The sequence below is a fragment of the Lissotriton vulgaris genome, chromosome 10 (assembly GCF_964263255.1).
Source record: "Lissotriton vulgaris chromosome 10, aLisVul1.2, whole genome shotgun sequence".
Taxonomy (NCBI): domain Eukaryota; kingdom Metazoa; phylum Chordata; class Amphibia; order Caudata; family Salamandridae; genus Lissotriton; species Lissotriton vulgaris.
Genome location: NC_141698.1, coordinates 1,066,005,622 through 1,066,019,403, shown reverse-complemented (window position 1 = coordinate 1,066,019,403; position 13,782 = coordinate 1,066,005,622). Strand labels below are relative to the sequence as shown.

The following is a 13,782-nucleotide window of genomic DNA, read 5'->3' as shown; positions in this document are numbered from 1 at the left end:
GTTCAGGGGGCCCCCTGAGCTTGCATTTTCCGATGGACGTCGAAGCTCTTGAAGTTCTTCTTCCCCTTCGTCGTCCTCTTCGATGATGTAGTCTCCTGTAGTCTTAATCTTTTCTTGCAAATGTGCGTATTTTCTTCATTCTCCAAAAATGTCTGGAGCCCTTTCGGGAACAATCCAGACAACCGCGGAAAGAGAATCTGAAGATGGCGCCCAGGAGTGGGAGCTTCCGCAGGAAGCGTGCCGACGTCACTGGAAATACACCAAAGGTGGGACGTCGACGACCACCTGGGCTACGAAAAGAAAAAAAAGCAAAGACTACGAATCCAGACCCAACCACAAGATCGCAGAATAATGCACAGCATAGTGAATCCAGAAAGATTCATGCTGCAAAATTGTAATTCACATTTGTGTAAATGTTCAAAAGGGGGTCCCATGAGCCTTGTAAGAACAATGTTTAGGTTCCACTCTGGAGAGGGTGGTAACCTAGGAGGAATAATTATTAATCCTTCCATAAAAGCTTTTATTGCTGGTACTCTAAGCAATGACATATGTTGTCTGTTTTGTAGATATGCGGCAATGGCTGCAAGATGTAAATGTATAGATGCATAAGCCAGATTACATCTTTGTAAATGGAGAAGGTAACATAATATTTTGGATGGATCAATTGGATTATTATTGCAGTAAATGGCAAATCTTTTCCATTTAGCAGCATAGCAAGATCTAGTAGTAGGTCTTCTGGCTTCTTTAATGATATTCATACAGTCTGGTGGCAGGTTAAGGTAACCAAACTCCAAGACTTCAGGAGCCAGATCGCCAGATTCAGTTGACCTGGATCTGGATCTGGATGCCTGATGTATCCATGGTTCTGCGTTAGCATGGATGGTGTCAGAGACAGTTTTTGGTGTGGAACTAGAGGGAGTTCTAGCAGTGTGGAAACTACCAGGATCAGTTTGAGAGACTGTTGTCTGCGCTTGCGTACCACTAATGGTATTAGTGGGGTTGGCGAAAAAGCGTACGCACATCTGCCTGACCAGTTCATCGATTTCGCATTGCCCTTGGACAACGGGTGTGGAAACCTGGCTACGAAGGTTGGGTATTTGGGGTTTTCGTGTGTGGCAAATAGGTCTATGTCTGGATGACCCCACTTGTGAAAGAATGGTTGAAGAACTTGCAGATGTAGTTCCCATTCGTGAATCTGTTGTGTCTGGACTTAACAGATCGGCTATCTGATTGTGAACTCCTAGAAGGTGTTCTGCAAGCAGATATATGTTTTGCGGAATGGCCCATCTCCAAATGTTTTGTGCGAGCTGGGAAAGTTGCAGGGAATGTGTGCCTCCTTGTTTCTGTATGTAGTACATGGCTGTCCTGTTGTCTGTCCGGATTAAGACAGCTTTGTTTCGTATGGGTACTTGGAAGGACTTTAGTGCCAGGAAAATAGCCAGCAACTCAAGGTGATTGATTTCGAGCACCTTTTGTTGAGCGGTCCTTCTTCCCCGAGTTGTGTGGTGGAGCAGATGTGCTCCCCATCCTGTGAGGGATGCGTCTGTTGTCAATACTTTTGTTTGAGGAACGGCCGCCCTCTGTACAAGTTTTTGGTGTTCCACCACTGAAGAGAGCGATGTGTGCGGCTGTCCACCAACACCTGGTCTGTTAGTTGTCCTTGTGCCCGATTCCACTGATGTGCTAGACATTCCCGCAATGGGCGCATCTGCAGTCTTGCATATGGTACAATAAAAATGCAAGATGCCATCATGCCTATTAATTGCATGAACACTTTGGTTGGTTTTGAAAACTTATGAGTAAGGCTTGAATCCTCTGTATTCTGGCTGGACTGGGATAAGCTAGAGCTGTATTGGTGTTTATGGTAGGCCCTATGTATTGATGTACATGAGAGGGCTGTAGATGTGACTTGGTGTGGTTTATTGTAAACCCCAAGTTGTGCAGTGTCTGAATTGTGTGAGATGTCTGTTGAACACACAGGTTGAATGACTTGCCCTTTATGAGCCAATTGTCTAAGTATGGGAAGACATGGATATGTTGTCGTGAGATGTGCTGCTACTACTGCTAGGCACTTTGTAAACACTCTTGATGCAGTTGTGACCCCGAATGGAAGGACTTTGAATTGATAGCGCTGTCCTTGTAGCACAAATCTGAGATACTTCCTGTGAGAAGAATGTATGGGAATGTGAAAGTAGGCGTCTGAGTTCTAGTGTAGTGAGGAAATCGCCTTGTTGAAATAATGGGAGCACTTGTTGTAAAGTGACCATGTGAAAATTATCTGAGTGTATATACAGATTGAGAGGCCTTAAATCTAGAATTGGTCTTAGTGTCCCATCCTTTTTGGGTATTAGGAAGTAGAGTGAGTAGACCCCCGTTCCTTGATTTTGCAATGGAACTAGCTCTTGCATCCTTTTGCAGCAATGAGAGAAACTCTTGTTGGGAGCTGCGTTAGATGTTCTGTGGACATTGGACGCTTTCTGGGTGGTGTATTTGGAGGGGTAGCCGTAAGCTCTAAGCAGTAACCATACTGGATAATCTGTTTTACCCACGTATCTGTTGTGATGGAATGCCAGACAGGTAGGAACTGTGTTAATCTCCAGCCTACAGGAGTGGTATGCTGTTGGGGGAGCTGAAGGAAGTCCCTGTTTAGTGTTGGAAGAGGATCGATTGTTGTTGTTACCCCGACCTCTTCCCTTATTGTTATTACCTCTGTAGCCCCCTCTAAAGTATCCTTTATTAGAGGATGCTTGTGTATTTGTTTTAACACCTTGAATGCTACAGCTAATTCTCCTGGATGCTGACTTTTCTGGATTCCCATTGTTCACGACGAGCTCAGCTCGTCATGAGTGTATGGAGGTGTACATCATGACGAGCTGAGCTCGTCATGAGCGTCCAAGGGGTTAAAGGAAGCTGAATTGTCTGCTCCAGCTTGTTTGGAGCCTCCTCTGTAGAAGGAGCGAGGAAACAACCCTCTTGCTTGGGTGGACTGCAGTAATAGACTTGGCTGTGTCAGTGTCTTTTTTCATTTTTTCAAGAGCTGTGTCTACTTCTGGACCAAACAATTGTTGTTGGTTGATTTAAGATAGTAGTTTGTACCTCTTGCTTAAATCCTGAAATGCGTAGCCACGCGTGATGTCTAAGGAGGACACTGGTGTTTATTGCCCTGGATGCAGTGTCTGCTACATCTAGTGCACATTTAATGGAGGCATTAGATAAAAGCTTACCATCTTGTATGAGGTCATCTGCTTGTGCCTTATATTGGTCAGGCAGATGTTGTAAGAGCTTCTCTAGTTGATCATAGTGAGCCCTGTCGCATCTCTGCGAGGAGGGCCTGTGTGTTAGCAATGCGCCATGCATTGTTAGCTTGGGCAGCTATTCTTTTCCTTGAAGCATCTATGATCTTTGATTCTTTATCAGGAGGTGGTGCTTCGCCTGATGAACAAGTTACTTACCTTCGGTAACGATATATCTGTAAGAAACATTAGTTAGTATTAGATTCCTTACCTTAAAATGTCCCCAGGCGTCAGTCTGGATCCGGAAACTTTTGCGTAGCAGTACCCCTGCGCGTCGGTAGGCGTCGTCTGCAGGCGTCCCCTGCGGCTCCGCGTCCGTCGTCGGCGTCGTGCGCCGTGATGACGTCGCTGGAGTATATAGACGCCGCCTCCGCGCGCTGACGTCAGTTCTTCGTACACAGCTTTTCCGCACCAGAACACGCAGAGCCATGTGAGAACCAACACTGGTGCCATTTGAAACTAGGGGCCTGAAAGGGATGTCCTTAAGCCTAGGTATCAGTTCGCAGAACGGGGAGGATGGGTGGGTTCGGTAAGGAATCTAATACTAACTAATGTTTCTTACAGATATATCGTTACCGAAGGTAAGTAACTTGTTCATCTGAAAGAAACACGTTAGTATTAGATTCCTTACCTTAGAATAGATACCCCAGCAATACCAACCCCGGTGGTGGGTCTGCGAACCAATACAATCCTACACCAGAAAGTCCTGGAGGACAGAACGGCCAAAGAAGCCATCCCTCCGGACTGGACTGTCCAGGCAGTAGTGCCTCGCAAAGGTGTGCAGCGAGGCCCCCGTAGCCGCCTAGCAAATGTCCTGCAAGGGGACTCCCTGGCCCAGGGCAGTAGTAGCCGCTGTGGCCCGAGTGGAATGGGCCCTCAGCCCAACAGGAGGCTCCTTCCGAGCCAAAGAGTAGCACGCTTTGATGCACAGAACGACCCACCGAGAGATGGTCCGTTTATGTACCGCCCGTCCCTTCTTCGCACCCACGTAGCCAACAAACAGTTGGTCATCCACCCGGAACTGGTGTGTGCGATCCATATAAAATTAAAGCGCACGTTTTGGGTCCAGACGATGGAGCCGCTCTTCATCCTTTGAAGGATGCGGAGGCGGGAAGAAGGAGGGGAGAGTGATGGACTGCCCGATGTGAAAAGCAGAAACTACTTTGGGCAGGAAAGAAGGTCTAGTCCTTAGAACCACCTTGTCAGGATGAATGGACAGGAAAGGAGGTTTGACAGAAAGAGCCTGGAGCTCACTCACTCTCCTGGCAGAGGTGATGGCAACCAGGAAAGCCGTCTTTAAAGTCAGGAGACGGAGAGGACAAGAATGAAGGGGCTCAAAGGGAGCACACATCAAAAAGGTCAGAACCAGGTTCAAGTCCCACTGAGGCATCACAAACGGGACAGGTGGATACATGTGCGTGATGCCCTTCAAGAATCTCGTTACAATTGGGGACTTGAACAAAGAAGGCTGACCAGGAAGCCTTAGAAAGGCTGAAAGGGCCGAAAGGTAGCCCTTGATAGTGCCCAGAGCAGAGCCCTGCTGGGCAAGAGAGAGAAGAAACAGAAGAACCTCGGAAAGAGGGGCAGAAAGAGGATCCACAGCCTTTGCTGTGCACCATGCCACAAATCTGTTCCACCGACAGGCGTATACCGACTTTGTGGAGGGACGCCTGGCTGCCAGAATTACACCACAGACTTCAGGAGGCAAGTCAAATGGCCTCAACTGCCGCCGCTCAATCTCCAAGCATGGAGGTGGAGACTGGACAGGTTCGGGTGGAGGACCGTCCCCTGCTGCTGCGACAGAAGGTCCTCCTGAAGGGGCAGGCGGATCGGGGGACCGACTGACATGCTGAGTAGCTCGGGATACCAGTACCTTCGAGCCCAGTCCGGAGCTACAAGGATAACTTGGGCCCGGTCGCGCCTGATCTTCTTCAGCACTCTGGGCAGAAGTGGTATAGGCGGAAAGGCGTGTAACAGACCGTAACTCCACTCGCGCCGAAAGGCGTCGCCGTGCGAGTGCCGTCTTGGAAACTCCAACGCGCAGAACTGATGACATTGCGCGTTCTCTTCTGTGGCGAATAGATCTAACCAAGGCTCTCCCCATCGCAGAAAGAGGCCTTGCGCCACGTCCGAGTTCAGACGCCATTCGTGATCCATCGAGCACCGACGGCTGAGTTCGTCCGCCCTCGCGTTCAGAGAACCTGCCAGGTGTTGAACCGTCAAAGTCACGCCCTGACGTTCCAGCCACTGCCAGAGGCGCAGAGCCTCCTGGCAAAGGGTCCACGACCCCACCCCGCCCTGTTTGTTGCAGTACCACATGGCGGTGGTGTTGTCTGTGAACACCTGCACTACACTCCCGTTGACAAAGGGGAGGAATGCCTTCAGTGCTAGACGAATCGCCCGTAGCTCCAACAGGTTGATATGGAGCCGGGACTCCGCCGGAGACCAGATGCCTCTGATCTCCGCCTCTCCCAAGTGGCCTCCCCAGCCCTGGAGGGACGCGTCCGTCACGACAACGTGCTCCGGTTGGGGAAGGGAGAGGGATCTGCCTCTGACCCAATCGCGGTCCGTAAGCCACCACTGCAGTTGTCTCGCAGTGCCCTCCGAGATCAAGATGTGGTCGGACAAGTTGCCCTGATGCTGGGCCCACTGAAACTTCAGGTCCCACTGCAGAGCCCGCATCCGCCACCGGGCGTGATGCACCAGAAGGATGCAGGAAGCCATCAGCCCCAGCAGCCGCAGCGTCAACCTGACCGAAACCCGGGATAGCGGCTGAAAGATGGGAATCAAAGCCTGTATATCCCGGACCCGCCGTTCCGGAGGATAAACCCGAAACTGCGTCGAGTCCAGAACCGCTCCGGTAAAAAGGAGCTTTTGAGAGGGACACAGGTGTGATTTCGGCACATTGATGGAGAACCCCAGGTCGTGCAAGAGGTCTGCCGTCATCTGAAGGTGGTGGACGACTGTCTGGGGCGAGCCCGCCTTCAACAACCAGTCGTCTAGGTAGGGGAAGACTGAAACCCCTAACCTGCGCAGATGGGCTGCGACCACCGCCAACACCTTTGTGAACACCCGTGGGGCGCTGGTAAGGCCGAAGGGGAGCACGATAAACTGAAAGTGCTCCTGGCCTACCGTGAACCGCAGGTAACGCCGGTGGGCCGGCAGGACGGGGATGTGAAAATACGCATCCTGCAAGTCCAACGCTACCATCCAGTCTTGCGGGTCTAGAGCAGCCAAGACCTGAGCTAATGTCAACATCTTGAACTTCTCCTTCCGGAGGAAGCCGTTGACGTTCCGTAGATCCAAGATAGGACGTAGGCCCCCTTTGTCCTTCTTGGGCACCAGAAAGTAGTGTGAATAGCAACCACGCCCTACTTCTGGCCCAGGAACGCGCTCGATGGCCCCCTTGGCCAAGAGGGCCGTAACTTCCTCCTGCAGAAGTGTCAAGTGGTCCCCCGACACACGGTGGTTCTGCGGTGGCATGGCTGGAGGATTGGTCTCGAAGGGGAGGGAGTAGCCCCTTCGGACGAGTTGCAGCACCCACCTGTCTGATGTGATTATGCGCCAGCGGGCGTGGTGATGGCGAACCCTGCCACCCACTGGCGTCACATGGACCTGAAAGCACGGACTAGGAGGATTTGGAGGCAGGTGCTGCGGGGGGAGGTGTGGCCTGACCCCGCCGTTGACCCCGACCGCCTCCACGGCGGTTTCCACGGCCGCCACCGCGTTGAAAAGATTGTTGCGGCGCGTGGCTGGCAGCACGTGTGGGGACGCCCCTTCCTTGGCCACGAAAGGAGCGAAACAAATCCGTTTGCTGGCGCTGGGTCGAGAGACCCAAGGACTTGGCCGTGACCCTGGAGTCCTTGAAGCGTTCCAGCGCGTGGTCCGCCTTGTCACCAAACAGGCGACAGCCATCAAACGGCATGTCCATCAAGGCATTCTGGACATCTGCCGAAAAGTTGGCGGATCCCAGCCAGGCGTGGCGACGAATCGCCACCGTCGTGGACATCGCTCTGCCCAGCGAGTCGGTCGTATCAAGACCACACCGTATGGAATATTTTGCTGCATCACGGTCCTCAGCCACAGCCTTGCCGAGCTTTGCCCGCACCTCCATGGGGCATTCTGGCAGCAGTTCCGCGACCGTATCCCACACAGAGTGGGTGTAGCGGCCCAAGAGGCAAGCGGTGTTGCAAGACCGCAGTCCCAAACTCAGGGACGAGAAGACCTTCTTGCCATACTGGTCATACCTCTCAGATTCCCGGTCGGGCGGGGCCGACGGGAATGCGGTCTGGGAAGTCGAGGCCTGGATCACCAGACTCTCAGGGGTGGGATGGGTGGACAGGAACTTGGGGTCTTCCGGGCATGGACGGTGGCGTCTGGCCACGTTCCTATCAACAGGCGAACCTGAAGAGGGCCTGGACCACGTGCCCAAAAGAACGTCTGACAAGGCTTCATTAAACGGCAGCAGTGGCTCCTGTGGGCATGACTGCGGTTTGAAGACCTCAGTGAGGATGTTAGGCCTCACGGCCGCGACGGGGAGCTCAAGGTGTAAGGACTTGGCAGCCCTCATCAACACCACTGAATAAGCAGCTCCCTCCTCCGATGCCACGGAAGGAGGAGAGACAAAGCCAGGGTTAGGAGAGTCGTCCAGACCACTGGCATCACCCAAATCACCTGTCCAGTACACGTCGTACTGACACTCACGTGACAGAGGGTTCTCAGACCCCTCCCAACCCTCTCCGTACTCTACATCATCTCCGTATTCGGAGTCAGCAATGTAGACCGGCTCCTCGGGGTTCACAGGCCCCATCGGCGTCGAGCGACGTCGGTCCGACTCCACGTCCGGATTCGGGAGGGTATGGGGACGACGCCGCCCGGAGCCGGCACAGGAGAACCAGCGCCGCGCGGGGACGGCGCCGGAGAGGCCGGCAGACCAGCCGGCGTCGACCCCGAAGGCCCTTGCGGCGCCGGGGTCGGAGCCGTCGGCGGCACTGGGGCCGGAGCACCCGATGGCGTCGAGTCAGGGACACCCGAACCGCTAGGGCCCCCAGACGGTAGCACTGGGCCCGAAGGCGCCGGAGGCCCCATCGGAGAAGTGAGCGCCCTCATGGCCATGAGGAACGCCTCAATCTCCTCAGGCGTCTCACCTTGCCCAGGGACCGGAGGGTATGGAGCAGGCCGCGCCGGCGACTCTCGCGGAGCCGCGGGGTTGGGGTCACCCGAACCCCCGGCCGCGTCGCGCGAGCGTCGGGGGGAGTCGGGGGTACGATGACGACGCCCCGACTTCTTGTGTTTCTTACCTGAAGAGCCCCACGAATGGTGACGACTTCCGGAGCGCCCGGCGCGGCTCCGTGACCGCTCCCTCGAACGCTCCCTGGACCTCTGGCCGGACCGGGACTGCTCCCGACGCGGGGCCGACACCTGGAGCTCGAGTAGCTTGCGGGACCGCTCCCGTCTAGCCTTATTAGTCAGAGCCCGGCAATCGACGCAGGCGTCCACGTCGTGGTCGGGGCCCAGGCACCGGAGGCAGAGTCGGTGATGGTCCGTGACCGACATGGTGCGGTCACAACCGTCACAATTCTTGAAACCGGGCATCCTACCAGGCACCAAAAAGATATAGAAAGTTAACAAACTTGGTCAAAAGACCGGAGTACTGCTCTTCGGATCTGCGCTTACTGGCGCGGAAAAAAGAAGAACTGACGTCAGCGCGCGGAGGCGGCGTCTATATACTCCAGCGACGTCATCACGGCGCACGACGACGGACGCGGAGCCGCAGGGGACGCCTGCAGACGACTCCTACCGACGCGCAGGGGTACTGCTACGCAAAAGTTTCCGGATCCAGACTGACGCCTGGGGATATTCTAAGGTAAGGAATCTAATACTAACGTGTTTCTTTCAGATGTTTGTGAATTTGCTCTTTTCCTAGCGTTTGAAACTACTAGGGAGTCTAATGGTATCTGTCCTTTAATGTAAGCAGGATCCCCAGGAGCTGCTCTGTACTTTCTCTATCCTTGGGTTTATGATTCTAGCTCATACAGGATCTTTAAACACTTCTGGCGCATGCTTAATGACTCCTTTAATCATTGCCAGTATTTGCACAGATTTTTGGGATTGTTCAAAAGTGTCTAGTAAAAAGTCCTCTAATGCCTCATCTGAATGCATGGTGACATTGTGATAGATGGCAACCCTATTAAGTGTCCAAACCCAAAATTGTCTTCTGGAGTAGAAGGTTTAGATGGATATATATGTGGGTCAGCATAGCTGGTATATCCTGTGGGTTTGGATACTCCCAGTCTGGTGAACCTGTTGGGTAGGGAAAGGGTCATCTGGGTCTTTCCCTCCCCCCATGCTATACTGATCATTAGCATCCTGAGGAGGTGTATGTTGTGGAGAATGAGGAGGAGAATTTTGAGGTGAAATGCTTAAAGGGAGAGCAGGAGGAGGAGATACAGGACAAGAAGGGTGCATGGGAGATGTGGCAGAGTCCTTCTTGACAGGCACTGGAGGTGTAGGTGCTGTATCTGACTTCCTCTTCCTATGTGGTGTGGTGGAAACATGTCCTGTTTCTGGGTCTATGTATATCCTCTTTTGCAAAGGATCAGGTCTAAAAAGTTCTTCTTGAGAAATTGCTTTTGGCGCCGATTTTTTCGGCTCTGGGCCTGGTTTCTGCTGGTCTTTAGCCTTAAGAGTTGTTGTATAGTCCTGTGGTGTACTTTTCGGCACCGAAAGGTATTGTTTTCTGAGTCGAGGCCTGGTTCGAGGGCTTTGTGGGGTTCGGCACCGAAGATCTTGGGGTGGAAGCAGACTTCATTTGTTTCGGTGCAGTCTTGTCTTTAAGTCGACGGTTTCTGAGTCTTTTTCGGAACTGGGACTTCTTTCGGTTTCGGTGCAGAGGGAGCTGGTAGTATCGGCATGTGCGGTCTGCTCGGTATGGAGCTACCAGAAGGCTTTAATATTTTCTTCCGAGCCGGGCTCGATGGCGGGGCTTTCAAAGCAATGTCTCGGTCTTGACTGGGCCCCGAAGGTGGAGTTTTGACCTTAGCCTTTGGCTTAGGTGTTGGGGCTGGTGTAGGGGCAGTCTTACTCAAGCGTTGACCTGATGGTATGGAGTCATCGGAGTCGTCTGCCTCCGATACGATCTGGAGACCATCGGAATCTTCCTCGGGGCCACATGGACCTTCGTCGAAGATATCCACCATTTCCGGAGCAGATCTCTGCATGTCGATTTGACTGGTCCGCCGATCTCGAATGGTTTTCTTGGATCGAAAGGACGCACAAGCTGTGCAGCTCGACTCGTCATGTTCTGGTGATAAACACAGGGTACACAGGTCGTGATGGTCGCTGTGTGGAAATTTTGCTCCACAAACAGGGCATTTTTTGAATGGTGTCCTTTCCATGAGGTGTAAGTCTCACCACGTGGGTAGGCCCAGCGGCCCGCGTAGACGACCAGAATCGAAGCGTTGAGGTCAAGTCTCTGTATATTGAAGTTAAATTTTGTTTTTAGAAAGTTTTGCGTGTCGAAGTCTTTGAAAAGTAGATTTTCGAACCGGAGCGGAAAAGTTGCATCAGAACTCAGTGGCGGAAAAAAAAAAAATCTAACAATGGAGCCGATGCCCATGCGCACTATTGTCCAAGGGAGAAGTCACCTATCTTGTGACTACAAAGACTTCTTCCAAGACGACAACAACATGCAATCATCCGAGCCCAACACCAGGTGGCGATCTAATGCAAAGTGTAGAATCTGCAGCTCATATGCCTAACAAAAAAGACTTTCATTAGGTCAAAAACATGAAACCCCTGGTGGGGGGAGGGAGGGGGGGGGGGAAGGCTTGCACAACATTTTTCCAAGTGCCAACAGGAAAGCATGTGTCCAGAGCATTTTAACATACTACCATCCCTTCAATGACAACAAAACTAGCGTCCAGAGAAAAGTTGTGTAGGTAGAGTAGGAGCAGCAGGAGACTATATAATGGTTTAAAGCTCCTATTTTACAAAGTATAGTTTCAATCGTTTGTAGCAACTGATGTTAGTACTCTTAAAATCGAGCTGCATTTGGTTAGAATTTAGTTATGTGAGTTTACAAACCTACAAAAAGCAAGCCTGCCCATAAAAAAAGTTACAAATTATATTTAAAACAGCAGGTACCAAGCAGTTTCTTTCAGAAAAAAGATCTGCAATAAATCGCGTCTTTTAAAAGATGTGAATATACAGGAGATAAAGTGTTGCATAACTTTCACACCTGATTGCGAGCACATTGCAAAGCCTGGATTTTCTTTACAATGCTAAATATATCCTACTACACACAACAGGCAGGCTAGTGCTTACAGTGGCACAGTCTTTCAGTACTAACAGACCTGAGCTGCAGTGAACCTTGTAAATCTATTTGACAGGTTGTGTATATCATAGGGCAGTCTACCTATTGAATTAGAATGCCTTTAAAGAAATAAAAAGAGCACAACCATGTACAGCAATGTATGCATGAATGGACATGCACTAGTTTTTCTGAATAATGTGTTAACTTGCTGCTCCCTTGCTCATGAGTGAAGTGTTCATAGTTTTACCCTTCCAGTACTTAAAACATGCAACTAACCAGATGACAATATCATATCTTTGCTTTCATATCTGTGCCCGGTTGAACATTTAGTAGCAAAACATTTAAGTATAGCTATTTGTCTGTATTGGAAAAGACAATGGTACAACTCATGTATGGCAGAAAGTGTCTCTGCATACTTTACTAAAACAAGCAGTACAGAAGCCAACAGGTCTGGCCTAGGTAAGCCTTATTTTTTTTTGGTGCAAATATTTGCACAAGTAATTAAAGGTTCAAATGAAAAAAACAATGCTGCCACCTACCTAAAGGTTGGGTATGGGTATGTGAATGAGTTGGGGGAGTTTATTAAAGACCCATCAAACAAAAATTGGCAAAGCAAATAGGTCTGGCATGGTCTGCCGGCCTTTTGATGTGGATGCTTATTTTAATGTCATTCTCTTTGTTAAACAATTGGGTGGGTGGGAGAGATTATGCAGCTGAAATCTGCCAGGCCATCACCAATATGAAGGGCAGAAATAATCGACTAAGGCCAAAAAATGTGTCAAAAAGTGTCAGAAGAAAAATGTGAATAGATGAAGAGGGCTGGTTGAAAGACCCTAGAAGTAAGTACATTATATGTATATTTGAAGGAAACTCAAATGTTAGCTAATGCCAGACGTATGGAAAAAGAAAAAGAAAAAAAAGGGACAAACAACCAGGCTATTCAGACTGAGCCAACTGGTTCACAAACAAGAGGTACTCAAACGGTTTACATTAGGTAAGTGCACAACAATTACATACCTGTATTTCAAGCCCTTCACAGGAATCTTTAAAACATGCGCATCTTCGTAGGGAAGCTGCACACTTTCAAGATCCTCTGGCTTCATCATTCGTTCTGCTTCCTGCAAACAAAAGAACTTAAGCATCACTCATTCTGCTGGATACTCTTTCTAAATGCAGATTTCTAAACTTTAATTTCTCCTGACATAAGGCTGGATCTGGAAACCTTCCCAGTGATAGCTCCCATGTGCTAACAAGTGGCGCCATCACACCCTACAGTAGCTGCAACCAATGTTCCCTCTAATTTTTTTCCTCTGTGTGCGGCAGTGTAGGGTCTCTGTGCACTGCAGCCATGGCTATGTGCGCAAGGAACCAGACCGTGCATGTGTGCAGAGCCAAATATCCCTCCAAACTTTTGCTTAAAAATCTGAAAAGATGGTGCATTTCCACACATACAGTGCCACGTTAAACTATACTATGTTGTGTGGTTAGGTTTGCCGTAATTTGTAGAGCAAATACAAGTCAAAGTACTTAAAAAGTATTTTAAATCTGTGTAAACTAATTACATCGATGATACTCACAGTCTTAAGCCCTTTGAGCCCAATGGGTGTTGCGCGCCTGGATGTAAGCACATTCAGAATTTGGACAATTGCGCCTAGAGACAGAGACAGATAGGGACAGATACATACAGATAGGGAAAGAGACAGAAAGGGATAGAGACAGAAAGGGACAGAGACAGATAGGGACAGAGACAGAGAGAGAGGAAGTTAGAGTGAGGGAGGTAAGTGGAGGGAGGGAAAAGGTGGTAGAGGGTGGGAGAGGGAGGTAGGGGAGGTAGAGAGAGAGGGAGGTAGAGGGAGAGGGGGTAGTTGGAGAGGGAGGGGCAGAGGGATGGAGAGGGAGGTAGAGGTAGAGGGAGGTAGAGAGGGAGGGACAGAGAGGGAGAGGGAGGGACACAGGTAGATGGAGAGGGAGGGGGAGAGGGAGGTGGAGGGAGAGGGGGCTAGAGGGAGAGGGAGCTAGAGGAAGAGGGAGCTAGAGGGAGGGACTGAGAGGGAGTGGTAGGGGAAGGTAGAAGGAGAGGGAGGTAGAGGAGGGAGAGGGAGGGACAAAGAGGTAGAGGGAGGGAGGTAAAGGAAGAGGGAGGGAGGGACAGAGGTAGAGGGAGGGAAAGGGAGA

General features: G+C 50.8%; 1 protein-coding gene across 4 annotated transcripts in view; it reads right to left on the bottom strand.

The window, feature by feature from the left end:
• The window catches only part of SLC4A7 (solute carrier family 4 member 7), a 422,082-nt gene that overhangs the window by 36,429 nt on the left and 371,871 nt on the right, over window positions 1-13,782 (bottom strand). For all 4 annotated transcript variants that reach the window (XM_086942128.1, XM_086942129.1, XM_086942126.1 and 1 more), the window contains one exon: window positions 12,625-12,725. In XM_086942128.1, the coding sequence (XP_086798254.1) occupies window positions 12,625-12,725 (101 nt within the window). The remainder of the gene's footprint in view (window positions 1-12,624; window positions 12,726-13,782) is intronic.